The sequence below is a fragment of the Oncorhynchus kisutch genome, linkage group LG30 (assembly GCF_002021735.2).
Source record: "Oncorhynchus kisutch isolate 150728-3 linkage group LG30, Okis_V2, whole genome shotgun sequence".
Lineage (NCBI taxonomy): Eukaryota > Metazoa > Chordata > Actinopteri > Salmoniformes > Salmonidae > Oncorhynchus > Oncorhynchus kisutch.
The window spans coordinates 30196621-30222285 of record NC_034203.2 but is presented as its reverse complement, the minus strand read 5'-3'; the positions used below and the strand labels follow the sequence as shown (position 1 = coordinate 30222285).

At 43.3% G+C, this 25665-nt stretch overlaps 1 protein-coding gene across 4 annotated transcripts in view; it reads right to left on the bottom strand.

The window, feature by feature from the left end:
* Window positions 1-25294, bottom strand: part of LOC109875080 (matrix metalloproteinase-16-like) — a 38933-nt gene extending 13639 nt beyond the window's left edge. For 2 of the 4 annotated variants that reach the window (XM_031810871.1, XM_031810868.1), the window contains exons 1-6: window positions 24840-25293; window positions 15885-16033; window positions 10851-10865; window positions 7675-7791; window positions 5369-5535; window positions 4619-4756 (exon numbers count right to left, since the gene is read on the bottom strand). In XM_031810871.1, the coding sequence (XP_031666731.1) occupies window positions 4619-4756; window positions 5369-5535; window positions 7675-7791; window positions 10851-10865; window positions 15885-16033; window positions 24840-24968 (715 nt within the window). In that variant the 5' untranslated portion in view covers window positions 24969-25293. Of the gene's footprint in view, window positions 1-4618; window positions 4757-5368; window positions 5536-7674; window positions 7792-10850; window positions 10866-15884; window positions 16034-24839 lie in introns of all 4 variants that reach the window. The other 2 variants (XM_031810870.1, XM_020467241.2) reach the window with 1 other exon arrangement.
* Window positions 25295-25665: the final 371 nt, after the last annotated feature.

Sequence of the window (25665 nt, the reverse complement as noted above, 5' to 3'; positions counted from 1 at the left end):
TATCCTGCACACCTGTCACAATCGTCAAGCGCGCCAGCGCCTTATGACACTCACCTGATCTCCATCACCTTCTTGACTATCTTCCCTATATCTGTCACTCTCCTTGGTTATTGACTCTGTTTCATGTTGGTGCATTGTTTGCATTTCATGTTTATTGTCACTCCCTGTACTTGCTTCCTGACTCTCAGCGCAGTCATTACAAACATATTGTCGGGGCAACCGATTTAGCTTGCTATCTAGTATTTTTTTGTACAGCGATTATTGTTCTAAAACATGTTTTGGGGTTTAAAATAATCAATACTGAAACTTTCAGATGAAGTTTGTGAGTGACTTAAACATGTTAAATTGCTTTCATTAGCTTATTATCTTATTTCCCTGAGTTTAAGACAAGGGTTTATATATCTTGGAATTAAGAACATTTACAAGAATCTAATTTCTTCTTCACTTTTTGCTTAAGAATAAACATATTATATATGTTCGATTTTTGGGATTGCAATTTCATAAAATGTCCATAATATATCTGCAGTAATAGTGATACTTACACACAGCGTATCACATGTACTTTTTCCAAAGCTACATTCATTTGACAAACCTAACTTGAATGATTGTCCCTCTTTATTCAAAGTAAAGGCCTAGTCTATGATAGGCCTATTCATATTTGAATTAATATTTTGTTAAAGCCTATACACTATAGAATAGATTCAGATCATTATACATTAACATTTCAATTGATTACAATTATTTCTTCAATTCCCATCAGGCGTTATTGTCTCGGTTTCCATGTTCAGATGCATTCCTTGTTTTTGTAGTGATACTTGTTTGTTTATATTCAACTCTCAAACTACTTCCTGACTCCCTGCATCTACATGACAAAATAACACCTCACCACATGGAAGCAGCAATTGATTAAGACATCTCCCAGATGGAGATCATGACTAGCTGGCTCAACTGGGGACGGGTATGGAAGAGGTCCTCTGTTCTTCAATGTCTCGGGCGGAGGATTCTCTCCTATGTGTCGACCCAGCGAGCCAGCACCCCGGCCCATCCAGCAGTCTATCCAGGTCAGTGAGGTCCGTTTGTCCCTCCCGGACAAATACGATGGGACTCCATCAAAATGCCCGTGGCTTCCTACTCCAGTGCTCCCTCTATTTCGCTCATCAGATGGGAGCCCCCACCACTGAGAGGTGCAAGGTTGCCATGGTTATTTCCCTGCTGACTGGATGGGCATTGGAGTGGGCTACGGCCATCTGGGAGAGAGGAGAAGAGGAGCTGGTTTCATATGAGGGGTTCTTGGCTCTGTTCAGGGGGGTCTTCGACCATCCACTAGAGCGCAGAGATTGAGATGAGCACTTACTCCACCTACGGCACGAAGGCCAGACAGCTGCAGAGTACGTCCTCACCTTCAGGACAGTGGCAGCATCCAACGAATGGAATGCACCCTATTCTGTAGAGGATTGAGCGAGGAGATCCAGACGGAGTTGGCGTGCCGAGATGACACCCTCTCCTTGGACGCACTTATCGTGATGGCCATCTGTCTGGATAACTTTCTGCGGGAGCATCAGCACCACCATCACCTCTCTCCCTCCTTTGTTGACCAATCTGAGTCAGAGCCTGAACTCATGGAGATAGGGGCCAGGCACCTCCCTGCGGCTGAGCGACACCGTCATAGACAGCTGGGGCTCTGTCCCTATTGTGGACAGGAGGGGCACCAGCTTCAGCAGTGTCCGATATGTCCCAACCCAGGGTCCACAAGAGCAGAGGGACGGAAGGTCCCATGATCATCCGTCTCCTAGGTTTGGCGCAACTATTCCATCATCCTCCCTTTCCACCAAACCCTTTCTAGTGTCTATCACTAGCTGGCTGTCCCTCATATGCTGTATCTACTGCTCTAGTGGACTCCTGTGCCGCAGGGAATTTCAATGACGAATCCCTTGCCGCCTCACTGAACATCAAATCGAATCAAAAATCAAATCAAACTTTATTTTCCACATGCGCTGAATACAACAAGTGTAGACTTTACCATGAAATGCTTACTTACAAGTCCTTAACCAACAGTGCAGTTCAAGAAGAAGTAAATATTTACTAAGTAGGTTAAAATAAAAAGTAATAATAAAAAGTAACACAATAAGAATAACAATAACGAGGCTATATACAGGGGTCACCGGTACCGAGACAGTGTGCAGGGGTACAGGCTAGTTGAGGTAATCTGTACATGTAGGTGGGGGTGAAGTGACTATGCATAGGTAACAAACAAACAGCGAGTAGCAGCAATGTACAAGAGGGGTGGGGTGGGATGGGAGGGAGGGGTCAATGTAAATTGTCCGGTGGCGAATTTTATGAATTGTTCAGCAGTCTAACGGCTTGGGGGTAGAAGCTGTTGAGGAGCCTTTTGGTCCTAGACTTGGCGTTCCGGTACCGCTTGCCGTGCGGTAGCAGAGAAAATAGTCTAAAACTTGGCTGACTGGAGTCTCTGGTAATTTTATGGGCCGTGACACCGCCTATTAAATAGGTCCTGGATGGCAGTAATCTTGGCCCCAGTGATGTGCTGGGCCGTTCGCACTACCCTCTGCAGTTGCCATACCAGGCGGAGATGCAACAGGTCAGGATGCTCTCGATGGTGCATGTACAGTACCAGTCAAACGTTTGGACACAACGACTCAAGGGTTTTTCTTTTTACTCTTTTCTATCAAAACTATGAAATAACACATATGGAATCATCTAGTAACCAAAAACATGTTTAACTCCCGAGTGGTGCAGCAGTCTAACGCACTGCATCTCATTGCTAGATGTGTCACTACAGACAACCTGGTTCGAATCCAGGCTGTATCACAACCGGCCGTGATTGGGAGTCCCATAGGGCGGCGCACAATTGGCCCAGCGTCGTCCAGGTTTTATTTTTTAAACAAATCAAAATATTTTTTATATTTGAGATTCTTCAAAGTATCCACCCTTTGCCTTGATGATAGCTTTGCACATTCTTGGCATTCTCTCAACCAGCTTCATGAGGTAGTCACCTGGAATGCATTTCAATTAACACGTGTGTCTTGTTAAAAGTTCATTTGTGGAATTCCTTGCCTTCTTAATGAGCTTGAGCCAATCAGTTGTGTTGTGACAAGGTAGGGGTGGTATACAGAAGATAGCCCTATTTGTGAAAAGTCCGTATCATGGCAAGAACATCTCAAATAAGCAAAGAGAAATGACAGTCCATCATTACTTTAAGACACGAAGGTCAGTCAATTTGGAACATTTCAAGAAAATGAACGTTTCTTCAAGTGCGTCAGCAAAAACCATCAAGCACTATAATGAAGCTGGCTCTCATGATGACTGCCACAGGAAAGAAAGACCCAGAGTTACCTCTGCTGCAGAGGATAAATTCATCAGAGTTACCAGCCTCAGAAATTGCAACCCAAATAAATGCTTCACAGAGTTCAAGTAACAGACACCTCTCAACATCAACTGATCAGAGGAGACTGCGTAAATCAGGCCTTCTGTCACGCCCTGATCTGTTTCACCTGTCCTTGTGCTTGTCTCCACCCCCTCCAGGTGTTGCTTATTGTCCCTGGTGTATTTATACCTGTGTTTCCTTTCTCTCTGTGCCAGTTCGTCTTCTTTGTCAAATCAACCAGCGTTTTTGTGTCTCAGCTCCTGCTTTTTCCAGTCTCTCTTTTCTCGCCCTCCTGGTTTTGACCCTTGCCTGTCCTGACTCTGAGCCCGCCTGCCTGACCACGAGCCTGCCTATCGTCTTGTACCTTTTGGACATTGACCTGGTTACTGAACCCCTACTGAACCTGGTTTAGAAACTCTCGCTTGTACCCAACCTGCCTTTTGCCTACCCCTTTTGCTATAATAAATAACGGAGCTCAACCATCTGCCTCCTGTGTCTGCATTTGGGTCTCGCCTTGTGCCCTTATTCCCTCGTGGTCAAATTGCTGCAAAGATACCACTACTAAAGGACACCAATAATAAGAAGAGACTTGCTTGGGTCAAGAAACATGAGCAATGGACATTAGACTGGTGCAAATCTGTCTTATGGTCTGATGAGTTCAAATTTGAGATTTTTAGATCCAACCACTGTGTCTTTGTGAGACGCAGAGTAGGTTAACGGATGATCTCCGCTTGTGTGGTTCCCACCGTGAAGCATGGAGGAGGTGTGATGATGTGGGGGTGCTTTGCTGGTGACACTGTCTATGATTTATTTAGACTTCAAGGCACACTTAACCAGCTTGGCTACCACAACATTCTGCAGCGATACGCCATCCCATCTGGTTTGTGCTTACTGGGACTATCATTTGATTTTCCACAGGAAAATGACCCAACACACTTCCAGGCTGTGTAAGGGTTATTTGACTGAAAACAAATATAATGTTTTGTGAATCTGGGCCCTTGTGCTGTGCAATACAGCATGATCAAATATGCAGACTGTATATATTTGTTTTCTTCTATGGCATTAGTCTTTGAGATGATTCTCTCACAACCATATTCCTTTTTCCATCTGTTCCTCTGTTCCTGTTCCTCTCTCTCTCTCTCTCTCTCTCTCTCTCTCTCTCTCTCTAACCCCCACACCTCCATCTCTCACCCCCACACCTCCATCTCTCACCCCCACACCTCCATCTCTCACCGTCATGGTTGGGGTTCCCTAAGGTCCAGGGTTCGTCTGAGTCGAAGTGAGTGTCCCCTCCAATCCCAGGGCCCGGGAAGTAGGCGTGGGCTAGGAACCCCCCCTCGCCGTCGAAGGGTGAGCTGTCACCGTGGAAACCTGAGGTGAGATCAATTTATTTTATCTTCAAAGTTTACACTAGGAAAACAAAATTAGGGCAACAGACATACACTGAGTTCCCAAAACATTAGGAACACCTGCTCTTTCCATGACATAGACTGACCAGGTGAATCCAGGTGAAAGCTATATGTTCCCATATTAATGTCACTTGCTAAATCCACTTCAATCAGTCTTGATGAAGGAAAGGAGACAGGTTAAATAAGGATTTTTAAGCCTTAAGACATTGTGTATGTGTGCCATTCAGAGGGTGAATGGGCAAGACAAAAGATTTAAGTGCATTTGAATGGGGTATGGTGGTAGGTTCCAGGCGCACCAGTTTGAGTGTGTCAAGAACCGCAACGCTGTTAGAATTTTAACGCTCAACAGTTTTCTGTGTGTATCAAGAATGGGAAGCATTGTAGGAAGAATTGGAATCAACATGGGCCAACATCCCTGTGGAACACTTTTGACACCTTGTAAAGTCCACATCCCGATGAATTGAGGCTGTTCGGAGGGCAAAAGGGGGTGCAACTCAATATTAGGGATGTGTTCCTAACAGTGTTGTTTCAGATACAGTTTCCTCTCCCCAGAACCATTCCATACAATTCTCACCTGAGGCGAAGATGATGGTGATGTCCACGTCCCGCCGGCCGCTCTCCAGGGCACTGTAAGGGACAGCCTCGAAGCGGAGCGGCGTCACCCCTTGCCACACATCAAACGCACGCCGGATGGCATCGTGGGTCTCTCTGGCGCCCACTTTGGGAGTGACGTTCTTTATGCTGAGGGAGGAAGAGGGGGTGAGTCAATTAAGAACATATTTGTATTTACATCGACAGCATGTTTTTACAATAAAGGCCTCGGCCCCGATTCACAAAACACTTCTTATGCAACAATTAAGAAACTTCTTAAGAAAAAAAATAAGAAGTTCATGGGATAATTTGTAAGTGCAATTCCTCAACAATATCTTAAGATTGAATGAGTTTCTTATGAACTTCTCAAATATCGACTTACAAGTCCCCCCATATTCTGAAATTGCATTTCCCCCACAGTTTTATTGGACTGTGATACAAAACAAGGAAACGGTGTGCTTTAGGACCTTGCGGATGCCTCCGAGTGGTCGGGTAGGCTGTTTGGAGTGTTTATCCATCTAGATAAAAAATGATGTCCCCACCACTTCTAAAAGTTGCGACCCTGCTTCTTAAGATGTTTGTTGCTAGGCAACCAATTTAGCTAGCTATGAAGCTAGAAATGGCAATCATGTTAGCATATTTCCTACTGAGATTACTGTTCTAAAACAATTTGGGTTTAAAATAATCAATACTGAAACTTTCAGAGTTTGTGAGTGAATTAAACATGTTCAATTGCTTTCATGAGCTTATTCTCTCACTGCCATGAATTTAAGAAAAGGATTTAGCCATCTTGGATTTAAAAAGATTTACAATAATCTAATATCTTCTTCACATTTTGCCTAAGAAGAAACATATGATATATGTTAGATTTTTTGGGATTGCAATTTCAGAAAATGACCATAATAAAACTGCAGTAATAGTGATAATTATCTAACAAATCCCCCCCCCCCCCAAAAAAATGTAATGAATACAATTTTTGCTTAACTTATCGCTTTAGGGAAAACATAAGAAATAGCGCAAGAACATTTCCAATAACATTTTTGAGGAATAGCAACTCTGCTTAACTTGATAAGTCTAAACTTAAGGAAAACATAGCAGTAAAGAAGAAGTGTCTTCTTAGGTTTTGTGAATCTGGGTCCTGATGTTAAGAGACAAAATATAAAAGAGTGGAAAACAGATTGTGTAATCCATCCTTTGTGGGGTTTTGAGGGGTGGGGGGGGGGGGGGTATTGTAGAGTTGGATGGTACCACCAGTTAGACGAGCCATTGTACACTGGTAAGACAATATAAGACATTGACAATACTTGGAAGAAAATATTTAACACCTTGCTACATTTCACATCATTAAGATGAAGCTTTAGCACAAAGCAGGCCCCAACAAAAACAGCATTTTAAATATAGAAAACAGACAGAGGCACATATCTGCCCAAATTCAAACCACCTCTCTCACTATTGCCTGGGGAGAATATTCTCTAAAATGGATGATGAGGCACTCTAAAAGTTTCACTTTTAAACTATTCCAACAAGCCCAGCAGCTTTCACTGCACTTTTAACATAGCTGTCGTTATCAGTCGTTTGCAGACGGTGAGAGCGAGAGAAATCTTCTTCCCCTCGTTTTCTCTCCCCAACTCATTTTTACAGAGCGAGTGCAGCCAGACAGCACAGCCAAGCAGGCTGACATTCCATTAGAAGAGGTGCCTCATCAATCCACATGCAAGAAGGAAGGAAGGATTTGAATACATTTACAGAGTTATCGTCTATGCCGGCTGTAACCTGTCAATTTCCCACTGCGCTTATCCTGCTCTCTCAGACCCCATTAGCAATGGTGATAAGATGGGGAATTTGAATATTTTGGTAAGATTATTGGATGATTTACATAGAGAATCTTAGAGAATTGGACAAGAGAAAAGTTGTCCTCGATCATCCTTGCTATTAAAATGAAGTAGTTTGTCTGCTGATATTCTTAAAATGCAAACAAAAGTTAACTGCAAAGGAATGCAAAGAAGAGGTTGAAAAACATTCCATAACTTTATTCTGTTCTCTGACTTGACTTCTATTTACACACAAAATGTTATTCTGTGTAAATCAATTTCTGTGTGTGCCCATATGTGCTGTATCCAAGGAAATGCAGAGGGCATATGAGACCAAGGCGAAAGAGAGTGGAAGAGAGAGTGAGAACACAAATTAATAGCTACACTGACAAACATGGAACCCTATAATAATAGTTGACTAACGTCGCTCACCTTTAGGTGATGTGTGTACGTGCATGTGCCGGCCTACGTCTCTCACCTGTAAGTGATATGTGTTCGTTGCCACTTCTGCCCCGTCAGTGCATACCTCCGCTTCCGCGACCTCGAGTTGCCTTTTAGTTTGTCTGGATTCCCACACCTCGGCCTTTTCATCCAACTAAGGAGGGAGGAAGTGGAGATTGAAGAGAAGGAAAAAGAAGGGATGGGGACAACAAGAGTTGGTTAGATAAGTACAAGAATCTGGTGACAGATATACCTACAGGATGTTTAACTGGTTATATTTGATGCCACAACAAGCACTACTCTGAACTAGAATACCCTACATATTGCCTTACATACTGTGGTGCAGTGGACAATGGGACAAGTGGTTCCCACTGTAAAATAGAGCTGCTTCATACTACCCCTAATAACTACATACTGTACAGTATGTACCTTTTTCAAATGTATATTTCAGAATCATCAACAAGATTCAGCCGTGGGCTCATTTCTTTTTTCTTTTTTCTCTCTTTTTTTGTATGGAGACGATGGTCAGGGGGCCGGAACATACAGTAGACTGCAAACTGACCGCAAGAAGCCAAAACAGATCTAATATTTGTCAAAGATCACATATAAACCAAATTTTATTAGTCACATGTGCCAAATACAACAGGTGTAGTAGACCTTACAGTGAAATGCTTACTTATGAGCCCCTAACCAACAATGCAGTTTAAAAAACACACACACATATATATATATATATATGAATAAAAGTAACAAGTAATTAAAGAGCAGTAGTAAAATAACAATAGGGAGACTAAATGCAAGGGGGTACTGGTACAGTGTCAATGTGCGGGGGGGGGGGGGGCACCGGTTAGTGGAAGTAATCTCTCTATGCGTGGGAATACTTTGGAACAGATTTACAAAATGTAAATGCCTTGGAGCTGGTTTTCTGGGGGTTTTATTGTCCAACAATAAAACTAATCAAAAAATGTACCCATCAAAACTTTGGGGGCAAATAAAATCCCCTGTGGGCCGCTATTTGGGGAACTGGTATATATATATTACATTTTTAGTGCCAAACAAAAACATATGAAGAGTTTCATTCCAAAACGCGATATATGCATTTTCAGACATATTTTGAGAAAGAGATCATGTTTCATCTTACCATAACCTGGGCTAGTGAAAAGACGCATGATTTTATTTGAAATATATGCAAGGTAATTTTATTTTAGAGAGACAAATAATCATGTTTTCTTGGTAAACGCTATAAACCCACCCCAAACAACAGAACTCCAATATAAAAATGATCCTGATTGTGTTTTAGACAGTATCAATACATAAATAAATATTAAAATACTACATTTGTTTCAACTATACTGTGCAAATATCACATAGCCAGTTTATTGTATCCAGAGGGTGAACAGTCTATACAATGTGTGTTTTCTTTTTGGACATTTAAGCAACTTACGCAACAATTTTATGGTTTTTTTACAGGTTTTTCGTTTAGGATAAATAAAGGGAAGCTTTTTCAGTTTGATTATATACACTTTAAGGAAGGATTTAAGGAATAATAAAGACGTTGAAAGTCTCTTGCAATTCATTTGCCGGTGAAAGATGGATTGATTCTTATTGTCGGAGTGACACAGCACGCTGTTTGCAGCCTCTGTATGTTTGCAGACAGTAGCCTATTGTTCTCCATTAGTGGATCTTGGCTCTCTCCTTTTGTTTAGAAAGTTTCTATGGGCCAAGAGGAATAGATATCACAGGCTTCAAACTGTCAAAGGGATCCATAACAAAAAAGTCCACGACACTCAAGAGCTCAAAGCTTACGTAACGCTAGGTAGCACGGGAACAGCTGAGAGTGACAGCGGTCTACGCATCTGGCTGACTAAGCCACGGGTTAGCCTAAATGAATAAGATATGTTTCTGATTATATTCCTAAGTGTCGCAAAAATATTTAGGGAAACCTAAACCTATGGGATCGGTGTGTCCCCCATGGGACGGTTGAGCTAATGTAGGCTAATGTGATTAGCATGAGATTGTAAGTAACAAGAACATTTCCCAGGACATAGACATATTTGATATAGGCAGAAAGCTTAAATTCTTATTAATCTAACTGCACTGTCCAATTTACAGTAGCTATTACAGTGAAATAATACCATGCTATTGTTTGAGGAGAGTGCACAGTTATGAACTTGAAAATGTATTAATAAACCAATTAGGCACATTTGGGCAGTCTTGAGACAACATTTTGAACAGAAATGCAATGGTTCATTGAACCAGTATAAAATGTTGCACGTACAATGCTGCCATCTAGTGGCCAAGATCTAAATTGCCCCTAACATGGAATAGTACATTATGGCCTTTCTCATTGCATTTCAAAGATGATGGGTGGGACATGTTTTTTTCTTTGTATTATATATTTTTTTACCAGATCTAATGTGTTATATTCTCTTACATTCATTTCACATTTCCACAAACTTCAAAGTATTTCCTTTCAATTGGTATCCAGAATATGCATATCATTGCTTTAGGTCCTGAGCTAGAGGCAGTTAGATTTGGGTATGTCATTTTAGCCCCAATTTTTTTAAGGGTCCAATTCTTAAGAGGGTAACTCAACAGACAAATACAGTATAATGGACATGATTTGCTAAATGACTGACTTTTGTGCCAGCGACAAAACCCAGGACAGTGGATAAACATAGAAGCATTTTTTAAATATTGTTCTAATTGTAGATGATCAGTTACATAGCCTTTTTTTTATATTCCCAATGTAATGTTAATGGTTTCTAACATGGCTGCCATATAATTTTGAAGTATCATGTAAATGCATCATAATGCTAATTCTGTTCAAGGGAGCTAACATAGCTGCCATATAATGTTGTAGTGTTATGTCAATGTATCCTACTGAAGAAACCTCAATGTCTCATCTCTCTAAACACATGGCTCTGGTATGAAACATTCAATTCAGATGAAAAAATGCAAATGTACATTTTTTTCATTTATCACGTTTTGAAAATAAACACTTTTCATATTATAGTACGCCACAAAGGTGAATGTATTACCATACAAATGTGACATCTAGCTGAATTAAATGGTTCTTTCCATTCTGAGAAAAAGTGGTGAGACTGAGTGTTGGCCAGGCCAGAGCTTCAATGACTGATCTATTTCCATTCAAACACATGCAACACATGGAATACTGTGCTCACACATAATATGTCAAATGTAGAGCCTCACCTTAGTGTGATATCACTTCATCAATTAAGCAAGAAGGGGAAGAATGAAAAGAGTTCAAATCTCACTTGGCACGTGGCTGCTGGTTAGAGGTCAAATCAAAACAAATGTTATTTGTCACATACACATGGTTAGCAGATGTTAATGTGGGTGGAGTGAAATGCTTGTGCTTCTAGTTCCGACAGTGGTGTTGGAGCTAATTCGGGTTAGTCAGTGCAGGCTACTTTATCATTGGTGATAATTACTTTTTTTGTTTCCTATTTTCCAGTGGTGTAAAAAGTATCCAATTGTTATATTTGAGTAAAAGTAAAGATACTTTAATATAAAATGACTCAAGTAAAAGTGGAAGTCACCCAATAAAATACTTCTTAAGAAAAATATTTGGGTTTTAAATATACTTAAGTAACAAAGGTAAATGTAATTAGTAAATATAGTAAAACAAGTTTACTTTTTTATTTAACCTTTATTTAACAAGAAAGTTTGATAATGTAAAAGTATAAATCATTTAAAATTCCTTATATTAAGCAAACCGGATGGCACAATTTTCATGTTTTTATTTTATTTACGGATAGCTAGGGGCACACTCCAACATTCAGACATAATTTACACACGAAGCATTTGTGTTTAGTGAGTCCGCCAGATCAGAGGCAGTAGATATGGCCAGGCATGTTCTCTTGATGAAAGTGTGTGAATTGCAATCAAAATGTAATGAGTACTTTTGAGTGTCAGGGAAAATGTGTGGAGTAAAAAGTACAATATTATCTTTAGGATCAAATCAAATCAAAGTGTATTTGTCACGTGTGCCGAATACAACAGGTGAAGACCTTACAGTAAAATGCTTACTTACAGGCTCTAACCAATAGTGCGGGAAAAAAGGTGTGTGTGTGTGTGTGTGTGTGTGTGTGTGTGTGTGTGTGTGTGTGTGTGTGTGGGTAAGTAAAGAAATAAAACAACAGTAAGAGGGGTTGGGGAGGAGGCACACAATGGAAAAAGTCTGGGTAACCATTTGGTTACCTATTCAGGAGTCTTATGGCTTGGGGGTAAAAACTGTTGAGAAGCCGTTTTGTCCTAGACTTGGCACTCCATGACCGCTTGCCATGCGGTAGTAGAGAGAACAGTCTATGACTGGGGTGGCTGGGGTCTTTGACAATTTTCAGGGTCTTCCTCTGACACCGCCTGGTGTGGAGGTCCTGGATGGCAGACACCTTTGCCCCAGTGATGTACTGGGCCGTACGCACTACCCTCTGAAGTGCCTTGTGGTCGGAGGCCGAGCAATTGCTGTACCAGGCAGTGATGCAACCGGTCAGGATGCTCTCGATGTTGCAGCTGTAGAACCTTTTGAGGATATCAGGACCCATGCCAAATCTTTTTAGTTTCCTGAGGTGGAATAGGCTTTGTTGTGCCCTCTTCACGACTGTCTTGGTGTGTTTGGACCATTCTAGTTTGTTGTTGATGTGGACACCAAGGAATTTGAAGCTCTCAACCTGCTCCACTACAGTCCCGTCGATGAGAATGGGGACGTGCTCGGTGCTCCTTTTCCTGTAGTCCACAATCATCTCCTTAGTCTACGTTGAGGGATAGGTTGTTATTCTGGCACCACCCGGCCAGGTCTCTGACCTCCTCCCTATAGGCTGTCTCGTCGTTGTCAGTGATCAGGCATACTACTGTTGTGTCGTCAGCAAACTTAATGATGGTGTTGGAGTCGTACCTGGCCATGCAGTCGTGGGTGAACAGGGAGTACAGGAGGGGACTGAGCTGAAGTAAAAGTTGTCAAAAAGATAAATAGTAAAGTATAGTATTTTTACTGAAGTAATTTACACCACTGCTATTTTCACTGATATACTCAGTCCCATTCTGTTTTTAAGTAATGAAAAATGGTTTCTTGTGATTTAGATGACTCAATGGTCCTCAATGTGAGTGTACTGTAGATGTGTTAATATGTGAATGTGTCCGTGTAACTCAGTAACCCATTGGCGCCGACAGAGATGCCTCTCTTCGCGTTCTTAGGAAATTATGCAGTAGTTTTTTTATTTATTAATTATTTCTTACATTGTACCCCAGGAAATCTTAAGTCTTATTACATACAGCCGGGAAGAACTATTGGATATAAGAGCAACGTCAACTTACCAACATTACGACCAGGAATACGACTTTCCCGAAGTGGATCCTCTGTACGGACCAACACCCAGGACAATGGATCTGATCCCAGTAGGTGGCCCAAAACAACAGCGCCGCAGAAGGGGCAGACGGAGCGGCCTTCTGGTCAGGCTCCGTAGATGGGCACATCGCTCACCGCTCCCGAGTATACTGCTCACCAATGTCCAGTCTCTTGACAACAAGGTAGACGAAATTCGAGCAAAGGGTTGCCTTCCACAGAGACATCAGAGATTGTAACATTCTCTGTTTCACGGAAACATGGCTCTCTCGGGATATGTTGTCGGAATCGGTTCAGCCACCGGGCTTCTCCATGCATCGCGCCGACAGAGATAAACACCTCTCTATGAAGAGGAAGGGCGGGTGTGTATGCTTTATGTTTAATGACTCATGGTGTAATCATAACAACATACAGGAACTCAAGTCCTTCTGCTCACCCGACCGTATTCCTTACAATCAAATGCTGGCCATTTTACCTACCAAGAGAATTCTCGTCAGTATCAGTCACAGCTGTGTACATTCCCCCTCGAATGAACACCAAGATGGTGCTCAAGGAACTTCATTGGACTCTTATATAAACTGGAAATCATATATCCGGAGGCTGCATTTATTTTAGCTTGGGATTTTAACAAAGCAAATTTTAGAACAAGGCTACCTAAATGCTATCAGCATATTGATTGCACGACTTGCAGGGATAATACTCTTGATCACTGCTACTCTAACTTCCGCAATGCATACAAAGCCCTCCCTCCCCCGCCCTCCCCCGCCCTCCCTTTGGCAAATCCGACCATGATGCCATCTTGCTCGATCCGTCTTATTGGCAGAACCTCAAAGGGGATGTACCAGTGACGAGAACCATTCAACGCTGGTCTGACCATTTGAAAGCCACACTTTAAGATTGTTTTGATCACGCAGACTGGAATATGTTCTGGTCAGCCTCAGAGAACAACATTGACCTATATCCTGACTCGATAAGTGTGTTTATTAAGAAGTCCATAGGAGATGTTGTACACACTGTGACTATTAAAACCTTCCTTAACCAGAAACCGTGTATGTATGGCGGCATTTGCGCAAAACTGAAAGCGCGATCCACCGCATTATTTATTATTTATTATTTATTCCCTCCACAAGTCAATCAAACAAGCGAAACGCCAGAACAGGGACAAGGTGGAGTCGCAATTCAATGGCTCAATATCGAGACGTATGTGGCATGACCATGGAAATCACAGACTACAAAAACAAAAACAGCCACGTCACGGACGTCGACATCAGGCTTCCAGACAATCTAAAACACCTTATTTTCCCGCTTTGAGGCTAATACAGTGCCACCGTCGCGACTCACTAACAAAGACCGTGTCCCCCCTCTCCTTCTCCATGGCTGACGTGAGTAAAACATTTAAACTTGTTAACCCTCCCAAGGCTGGTGGCCCGGATGGCATCCCTAGCCGCGTCCTCAGAGCATGCACAGACCAGCTGGCTGGTGTGTTTTACGGACATATTCAATCACTCCCTATCAAATCTATCCCAGTCTGTTGTCCCCACATGCTTCAAGATGGTTACCATTGTTCCTGTACCCAAGAAGGCAAAGATAACTGAACTAAATGACTACCTGCCGGTAGCACTTACTTCTGCCATCATGAAGTGCTTTGAGAGACTAGTCAAGGATCATATCACCGCCACCTTAGACCCACTTCAGTTTGCATACCGCCCCAACAGGTCCAAAGATGATGCACTCACCGTCAAACTGCAAACTGCCCTATCCCATCTGGACAAAAAGAATACCTATGTAAGAATGCTGCTCATTATCTACAGCTCAGCATTCAAACCCATAGTACCCTCCAAGCTCATCAAGCTGGAGCCCCTGAGTCTCAACCCCGCCCTGTGCAACTGGGTCATGGACTTTCTGATGGGCCGCCCCCAGGTGGTGAAGGTAGGAAACAACATCTCCACTTCACTGACCCTCAACACTGGGGTCCCACAAGAGTGTGTGCTCAGTCCTCTCCTGTACTCCCTGTTCACCAACGACTGCGTGGCCATGCACGCCTCCAACTCAATCATCAAGTTTTCAGACGACACAACAGTAGTGCCCCTCAACCTCAGGAGGCTGAAGAAATTTGGCTTGTAACCCAAAACCCTGACAAACATTTACAGATGCACAATCGAGAGCATTCTGTCGAGTATCACAGCCTGGTACGGCAACTGCAGTGCCCTCAACCGCAAGGCTCTCCAAAGGGTGGTGCTGTCTGCACAACGCATCCCTGGGAGCAAACGACCTGCCCTCCATGACACCTACAGCACCGCTGTCACAGGAAGACCAAAAATATAATTAAGGACAATAACCACCCAAGCCATTGCCTGTGCCTGTTCACACCGCTATCATCCAGAAGGCGAGATCAGTACAGGTGCATCAAAGCTGGGACCGAGAGACTGAAAAACAGCTTCTATCTCAAGGCCATCAGACTGTTAAACAGCAATCACTAACTCAGAGAGGCTGCTACCTACATTGAGACCCAATCCCTGGGCACTTTAATAAATGGATCATTAGTCATTTTAAACAATGCCACTTTAAATAATGCCACTTTAATAATGTTTACATATCTTACATTACTCATATCACATGTATATACTGGGTTTTATACCATCTACTGCACCTTGCCTATCATCCATATACTTATATGTACATATTCTCATTCACCCCTTTAGATTTGTGTGTATTAGGTAGTTGTTGGGGAATTGTTAGATTACTTGTTAGATATTACTGCACTGTCGGAACTATAAGCACAAGTATTTCACTACACTCACATTAACATCTGCTAACCATGTGTATGTGACCAGTAAAATTTGATTTGGTGTGTGTGTCCGTGTGTATGTGTGTCTACTCACTCTGTGGTCCTCTCATCCAGTGTCCCTGTAACATTGAGGCCGTAGATGCGCTGCATGGCTGCAATGGCTTGTTGCATGGTCTGGGCTGAACGCAGGATAGCCATTCTGGGGTCTGTGTGGGGAAGGTAGCCATACTTCTGTAGCCATCCCTACAGGAGAAAGGGAGGGAGGAGAGAGGGAGAGATTCATGCATTACTGTCCTTATTCATATCTGAAAGAAAGCTGACAAATGATGAAATTACATCGCTATTACATGAGTTATAACAAAGCTACATTTTGGTAATCGTAACCGAGAGAAATGAAATGATAGGTCTCTCCTTGTTCATAAAGTCTCTAGTATGAGTCAAACTGATCTCTGCATCAAATACATTTTTATTTGTCACATGCGCCGAATACAACAGGTGTAGACTTTACTGTGAAATGCTTACTTACAAGTCCTTTCCCAACAATGCAGAGTTAAAAGGTTTTTAAAAAACATAATAAAAAGGAAATGGTAACACAATAAAATATTTAATAACGGAAGAGCGGTAGCGAGTCAATGTAGTTGCCGGGGTGGCAGGGTAGCCTAGTGGTTAGAGCATTGGACTAGTAACCGAAAGGTTGCAAGTTCAAATCCCCGAGCTGACAAGGTACAAATCTGTCGTTCTGCCCCTGAACAGGCATTTAACCCACTGTTCCTAGGCTGTCATTGAAAATAAGAATTTGTTCTTAACTGACTTGCCTAGTAAAATAAAGGTAAAATAAAAAAATAAAAAATAAAAATGTGCAGGGGTGCAAAACAGTGGAGGTATTTGAAGTAGTATGTACATGTAGCAGGGTTGGTGAAACTATGTCTCTGTGTGTGGGTGTGTAGTTTTAATATGCATGTGTGTGTTTTGTGTGTGTGAGCGTATGTAGTTTGTGTGTGTGCTGGTGTCAGTGTGGTATGTGTGTGGGGGTAGAGTCTAGTGAGTGTGCATAGACCCAGTGCAAGAGATACGTTTTTTTAACTGGGGTCAATGCAAATAGTCCGGCTGTCTATTTGATGAACTGTTCAACAGTCTTATGGCTTGGGGGTAGAAGCTGTTCAGTAGCCTATCATACAGAGAATCTCTGCATCATACAGTTCAGGTTCATAATTGATGGAAAACTCTTTGGATAGAAGTACCTCTGTTCCAACCTGAACATTGTTAGCCACATCCAACAGTATCCAGAGTTACAGTAACACTTGTTTTCTATAACCACCACCCACACACAGTGACACTGACAGAGAAAGGGCCTAGTTCAGGTTCATATTTTCAAGGATGAACATTGTAACCCATATGGCTATGCCCAGTTACCCACATCCTTTCCAGTAACATTCACTCAGTGTTTTTGCCTATAACCAACACAGCTCAAAGCAGCCGCCCACACAGAGTGACACTGACACTCCTTCATTCAGTAGAGATTGAGTGTAGACCAGGGGTCATTGTTAGATCCTATCCCCGTTGATGGGATTCGAGAGCCACGAGGCAGCGAGGCAGGCGGCCACGCTCCACCACAGCTGTCCACACGCCAACCAGCTGCTGTTGCCTCGCTATCACCATCATTACCCATCCTATGAGATTCTCCCGCTAATCCTCCATATATCTCTCCCTCCCTCCCTCAAACACTGTATCTCTATCTCTCCCTCTCCGCTCCTCATTGAGCCAAACGCCTTGTTGTTTGTCCATCTTTCCACCATCCCTTAATCATATGTAGCCAATGGTTGGTTGGTTGGTTAGTTGTTTGTTGCTAAGTCTGTGTATAGCTAAGGCCCAGGTTCTGGTTCCCAGGACTGAATAAGGAATTTGATTGTGCCATTTGACTTGGGATGGGATGAGAGAGAATAGTCTATGGTAGGCTAGGCCTATGCAGAGAATATGACAGCAGCAATTAACATGGTACAAGATATTCAACCCTATCCCATTACGCAACTTGGATCACATCTTAATCTGCACAGCCATAAACCCACCAAATTTCCCTCAACAAAGAATAATAGTTTATAGCATAGTAGTCCCTTGCAAAAGTATTCAGACCCCTTGGATTTCTTCACATTTTATAGTGGGATTCAAATTGATTTAGTTGTCATTTTGTTCTCAACAATCTACACAAAATAACATTACAGAAATGTAATAACTCAAATATAGTCATTGCAAAAGTTTCGAGTCAATATGTGTTAGAAACACCTTTTGGCATCAATTACAGCTTAGAGTCTTCTTGGGTAAGTCCAGTGGTGTAGCAGAGGGTATAAGCAGGTATAAGCCATATACCCACTTTTATTAATCCCCACAATGCGTATCAAAGTAGTATAGTGGAGATATAAGACATATCAATTAATAAGGCTGATGGAACAGATCAGAATGTTTAGCTTAAAAATGTTGATAAACTATTATTTCTTCACATTTTAAGTGCAGCAATCTGCACACGGCAGTAGGCCTGTCCACAAACGTTCCAATATACTATTTGCGGGGGGGGGAAACTTTCTAAAATGCGCAACACACATACTAGAGGTTTCATGGACAGAGATTGAAATATCCATTAGAAAGTTAGAAAGACAGGACATCTAAAGATGTTATAAGGATCCTGGGTTGCTAATATGACTAGGAAAATGGCTTTTGCTGCTAGACAATGAAAAGTTGATTTGAGTATTTACTAAATAATTGCTTCCACCTTTCTATGGTGGAATTTTGTCTATAGGCGACTTTGAAGCAAGGTAAGACATGAAGTAAAAGGAAAAATATAGCGATGTTAATGATGGACCTAACCGTCTTCTGGTAAATGGAAAGTCTTTCCCAAAAACCTTCTCAATTAAATGTAAACTAGCTACAAAGTAGCCTATGCCTACCTGGCAGAAATATATTGTGATTATTTGCATCAATCCAGTGGCCATTTTGTTTTTCAAACTCCATCTCATGTGAGTAAAGAAAGAACCAAACAACAGTGCTTGGTGCCTGAACAGTTGAATTTAAAGGGAGACTCTTTAGATCTTATTTTTCCCAGACCTAAAAAGTGCTCTTCTGATGTGGTTTAAGCATTGTTGTGGACTTAGAAATACAACAAAATTGGATGTTCTAAAAAAATATATATACAGTGCCTTGCGAAAGTATTCGGCCCCCTTGACCTTTGCGACCTTTTGCCACATTTCAGGCTTCAAACATAAAGATATAAAACTGTATATTTTTGTGAAGAATCAACAACAAGTGGGACACAATCATGAATTGGAACGACATTTATTGGATATTTCAAACTTTTTTAACAAATCAAAAACTGAAAAAATTGGGCGTGCAAAATTATTCAGCCCCCTTAAGTTAATACTTTGTAGCGCCACCTTTTGCTGCGATTACAGCTGTAAGTCGCTTGGGGTATGTCTCTATCAGTTTTGCACATCGAGAGACTGAAATGTTTTCCCATTCCTCCTTGCAAAACAGCTCGAGCTCAGTGAGGTTGGATGGAGAGCATTTGTGAACAGCAGTTTTCAGTTCTTTCCACAGATTCTCGATTGGATTCAGGTCTGGACTTTGACTTAGCCATTCTAACACCTGGATATGTTTATTTTTGAACCATTCCATTGTAGATTTTGCTTTATGTTTTGGATCATTGTCTTGTTGGAAGACAAATCTCCGTCCCAGTCTCAGGTCTTTTGCAGACTCCATCAGGTTTTCTTCCAGAATGGTCCTGTATTTGGCTCCATCCATCTTCCCATCAATTTTAACCATCTTCCCTGTCCCTGCTGAAGAAAAGCAGGCCCAAACCATGATGCTGCCACCACCATGTTTGACAGTGGGGATGGTGTGTTCAGGGTGATGAGCTCTGTTGCTTTTACGCCAAACATAACGTTTTGCATTGTTGCCAAAAAGTTCCATTTTGGTTTCATCTGACCAGATTCTTCCATCACCTTCTTCCACCACACTTTTTATGGATATCTTTATGAAATGGCTTTCTTCTTGCCACTCTTCCATAAAGGCCAGATTTGTGCAATATACGACTGATTGTTGTCCTATGGACAGAGTCTCCCACCTCAGCTGTAGATCTCTGCAGTTCATCCAGAGTGATCATGGGCCTCTTGGCTGCATCTCTGATCAGTCTTCTCCTTGTATGAGCTGAAAGTTTAGAGGGACGGCCAGGTCTTGGTAGATTTGCAGTGGTCTGATACTCCTTCCATTTCAATATTATCGCTTGCACAGCGCTCCTTGGGATGTTTAAAGCTTGGGAAATCTTTTTGTATCCAAATCCGGCTTTAAACTTCTTCACAACAGTATCTTGGACCTGCCTGGTGTGTTTCTTGTTCTTCATGATGCTCTCTGCGCTTTTAACGGACCTCTGAGACTATCACAGTGCAGGTGCATTTATACGGAGACTTGATTACACACAGGTGGATTGTATTTATCATCATTAGTCATTTAGGTCAACATTGGATCATTCAGAGATCCTCACTGAACTTCTGGAGAGAGTTTGCTGCACTGAAAATAAAGGGGCTGAATAATTTTGCATGCCCAATTTTTCCGTTTTTGATTTGTTAAAAAAGTTTGAAATATCCAATAAATGTCATTTCACTTCATGATTGTGTCCCACTTGTTGTTGATTCTTCACAAAAAAATACAGTTTTATATCTTTATGTTTGAAGCCTGAAATGTGGCAAAAGGTCGCAAAGTTCAAGGGGGCCGAATACTTTCGCAAGGCACTGTACTTTGAGTGTAAAAAAATCTGAAACCTGTGAATTTATGAAACAGTTGACATCCTAATTTATCTATTTCAATAGTAGGCTGGCACGCCCTGATCTGTTTCACCTGTCTTTGTGATTGTCTCCACCCCCCTCCAGGTGTTGCCCATCTTCACCATTATCCCCTGTGTTGTTATACCTGTGTTCTCTATTTGTCTGTTGCCAGTTTGTTTTGTTTGTCAAGCTTACCAGTATTTGTCCTGTCAGCTCCTGTCTTTTCCCAGCCTCTCTTTTTCTCGCCCTCCTGGTTTTTGACACTTGCCTGTCTTGACCTTGAACCCGCCCGCCTGACCACTCTGCCTGCCCCTGACCCTGAGCCTGCCTGCCATCCTGTACCTTCGCCTCTGTTGCTGTAATAAATATTGTTACTTCGACACGGTCTTCATCTGGGTCTTACCTTATCCTGATAGCAAGACCTGGGCATGACTGACCCAGCAGACCCGGGCCAGCTGCGCGACGCCATCTCCTCCCAAGGAGCCACTATCGCGAGGCACGAGGAACTGCTTCGTGACCTTATGGAGGGGGTCCAAACTTTGGTTGATCACCATGACCGGGCATTGGACGGGTTGCCCAGAGCAATTCCGCGGGTTGTCTGGGAGGCAGCTTAGCATGGTGGTAACCCCACAGCCCCTCAGTAACCCCACTGCTAACAGTGCCGTTTCATCGGTGACGCCACCTTCTCGGTGGAGAGTCGAGCACCTGTCAGGTGTTTCTAGCTCAGTTTTCCCTCATTTTCGAGCTTCAGCCCTCCTCCTTCCCCTTGGATCGCTCCAAGATAGCCTATCTCATCACGCTCATCACGGCTCTCACCTGGGCTACTGCTGTATGGGAACAGCAGACGGCCATATGTGTTAGTCTGGAGGGATTCAGACTAACCGTTCTCCGGGAGAGAAGCTGCCCGGAAGCTAATCCAGCTTCGGCAAGGCTTCTACAGTGTAGTTTACTATACGGTGGATTTCAGCACGTTGGCAGCGGAGAGTGTTTGGAACCAGGAAGCATGTTTGATATGTTCCTGCACGCGTCTCGGAGGAGGTCAAGGACGAGCTTGCTGATCGGGAGTTACCTACGGATCTCAATTCCCTTATCGCTTTGACCATCCGAATCGATGGGCGACTACGGGAACGATGGAGGGAGAGATTAGATTTTGATCGCACGCCCAAGGACCCCACCTTGCCTCCGAGTCAACTTGGAAGCTCTCGATGGTCTTGTTGCCAAGAGCACCAAGGATTCCCGACCTGCCCCGAGGGCTGCCAGAAGACGGCCGACTCACTGCTTCCTGAGCCTATGTCACTAGGCAGAGCTGGGCTATCGCCAGCGGAATGGAAATACAGGATCAACACGAAGAGTTGTCTGTATTGCGGGACTCTTGGTCATTTTTTGTCCTCTTGTTCTCTAAAGAAGCCAGGCTTACCGGTAGGAGCAAGGACTCTGGTGGGCCATATGGAGAACATTCCTGCTTCCCCTGCTCACACCCCTTTTCATGCCATTCTACTGTGGGGAGACCAATCCAAATCTCTCTGGGCTCTCATTGACTCTGAGGCGACGAGAGTTTTTTGGACAGTACCCTGCCATTCCCATGGATGTTAGAGAGCTGGACGGGCACTATATAGGCCGAGTCACCCACAACACCACTCCCATCCACCTACGGGTGTCAGGGAACCACAGTGAGGTTATCCAGTTTCCTGCTCATCAAGTTCCCGTGATATTGGGAATTCTCCTGGCTCCAACCACACAATCCCCTCCTTAACTGGTTGACTGGTGCCTTCGTGGACTGGAGCCCGTTCTGCCACACTTATTCCCTGAAGTCAGCACAACCTACCCCGGTACGTCTTCCTGGGGCTTTGAACGTGCCTCTGACCTCTCCGCCAGTCCCGCAGAGTACCAGGACCTCCAGGATGTGTTCAGCAAGGCCGGGGCGACGTCGCTTCCACCGCATCGACCCTATGACTGCGGGATTGACATTCTCCCTAGCACCACGCTTTCCCCGAGGATGTCTGTACTCTGTCGGGACCGGAGACCAAGGCTATGGATACCTACAATGGGGACTCCCTAGCTGCTGGATTTATCCATCCCTCTTCCTCTCCCTCTAGCGCAGGCTTCTTCTTTGTGGAGAAAAAGGACAAGACCTTGAGTTCATGTGGTCCCCAGCTGCTGACCGGGCATTCTGGGACCTCAAACATTGCTTCACCACAGCTCCCATCCTGGTTCATCCGGACCCATCTCGTCAGTTCGTGGTGGAGGCCATGCTTCGGGCGTCGGAGTAGGGGCTGTCCTGTCCCAGGGTTCTGCCCTTGACCTCAAGCTACATCCCTGCGCCTAACTACGATACCTCCAGGTATCGACGACAAGCGGATTGCCATCGGACCCCGGCTCCCCGGTATCGTCCCGGGCAGAAGGTATGGCTCTCCACCTGGGATCTGCCCCTCCGGGTGGAGTCTCGCAAACTGTCCCCCCGGTTTATCGACCCTTACCCAATCTCCAAGGTCATTAGCCCCTCTGATGTTCGTCTTCTGTTGTCCCGTACCTTTCATATACACCCCACCTTTCATGTGTCCCGTATCAAGCCTGTCACGCCCTGATCTGTTTCACCTGTCTCTGTGATTGTCTCCACCCCCCTCCAGGTGTTGCCCATCTTACCTATTATCCCCTGTGTATTTATACCTGTGTTCTCTGTTTGTTGCCAATTCATCTTGTTTGTCAAGCTTACCAGTATTTGTCCTGTTGAACCCTCCCACCTGACCACTCTGCCTGCCCCTGAGCCTGTCTGCCGTCCTGTACCTTTGCCCTTATCTGGATTTCTGACCTCTGCCTGACTTGACCCTGCCTGCCGTCCTGTACCTTTGCTTCTGTTGCTGTATTTAACATTGTTACTTCGACACGGTCTTCATCTGGTTCTTACCTTATCCTGATATTTGGCCTACTATTAGCCTACTTGTACAGTACAGTTTGGGTTGGCCTGACTGTGAAAGACCAATATGGGATTCATCATTTTAGGAGCATAGCCTATGTCACTGTTTGTCATAGAATTTTTCAAACAGGGCGCCTTTCCCTCGCCACAGGGGCCGTTTGGGAAATGTTTGTCAAAATTAGAGTATGCCCACTTCCACAATTAGAGTATACCTACTTCTCCAGGCACCACTAAAACACTGGTAAGTCTATAAGAGTTTTGCACACATGGATTGTACCATATTTGCCCATTATTCTTTAAAAAAAAATATTCAAGCTCTGTCAAGAGGTTGGGGATCATGGCTAGACAGCAATTTTCAAGTCTTGTCATAGATTTTCAAGCAGATTTAAGTCCAAACTGTAACTTGGTCACTCGGGAACATTCACTGTCTTCTTGGTAAGCAACTTCAGTGTAGATTTGGCCTTGTGTTTTAGGCTATTGTCCTACGGAAAGGTGAATTCCTTTCCCAGTCTCTGGTGTAAAGCAGACTGATGCAGGTTTTCCTCTTGGATTTTGCCTGTGTTTAGCTCCATCCCATTACTTTTTATCCTTAAACTCACCAGTATTCGCAGATATTAGCCATATACTCGTACCATGATGCAGCCACCACCTTGCTTGAAAATGTCAATCTGTGCTTGAAATGTAATACTTGAATGAATGACTTTACAGTTGTTGTATGTATGGGGGACAGAGGAAGGGTTAGTGCACTTAACTTATGTGATTTGTTAAACCACATTTTACTCTTGAAATAATGTAGGCTTACCTAAACAAAGGGGATGAATATATAACGACTGTATTTTGGTTCAGAATGTTTTATTTATGGTAAAATAACACTTTTTGTGTAGAATGTTGACAAAATGACAAATGAATGCATTTTAATCCCAGTATAAAATGTGAAGAAATCCAAGGGGTCTGCACACGCAAGGCACTGTATTATGATAACAAATATTGCAGTGAGATCGAATGAGAGGATGGGCGCTGGACCATCTCGTTCATGGTCGCCCATCCTCCCTCTCACCCGCTGTCCAAAGCAATAGCATAGGATGTTGTTCTTCTGACTTGTAAAAAATTATTGAACGGATAATCATTTCGACGTTCCATGCATCTTGAAACATGCATAAAATACAATGTTGCTATGTCATCTGGTCATGTTTATGTGATAATGTAGCCAGATAAATAACAGCAACCATCGTCCGCACGCAATGTTCTGCCACTCGAGCACAGGAGAGTGCATTGTCATTTATTATGAGCCACCGCGAAGCAATAGCAGGCCATGTATCTTACTTACCTCAACGCTGAATTGACGAATCTCTTCTCCGGACGCGGCGCATAAAATCCACAGCAATAAATGCAAGCAGAACGCTGTTGCGTAAAGGCAATCCAATGGTTTTCTTTTAGAGGGGGATACTAAGGTCATAATGACCCGTTTTTCCCAAATGGGTTATTAGGAAAAACCGCCCGTCGTCTGATTTTTATTCGTGCGTCAAATGAAGAAAACCATCGGGCGAGCTGTCAAAGCCAAATTCCGAGACGTGCATAAAAGGACGGCCGCGGTGGTTTTGTCAACCGGATAAAGTAAACCCAGATGACATGTATTATTTTCTCATGTTAGGCTGTGATAGAATTCGGCATGTTAGCTCCACCGCCCCAGTCACTATTATTTACATAGCTGATTTAGTTTATCCAGCGGCATCAATGGCCATGTACAGTAAGCATACCCCCCGAGTCTACGCCTGCGCTATGATGTCTCCAGCAGCGCAACACTCCACTTGACGGCGTAAAGACCAACGTCATGTAATGTACCCTGGTACAAGATTCTTTATGTACTGTGAGAATAGAAATAGCTCGAGACAGATGGAGCAATCATCCTTCAATATCCCCGATATCATTCAAGTATAGACTATTAAACGGTTATAACAATGTCATGTAATAACGGGCATATTAACAGTATTAATCATATGTCCTATTCATGAAGATAAACATATGATATTATATGAGAAGAATGTCGCTTGCGGGTGTCGAACCCTTGTCTCCCAGCTAAAGACGTGGGTCATAACATGCCTACTTAGGCAAGGCTCATTACAGTATCCACTCCGGTTGGGAGAGCGTGTCCC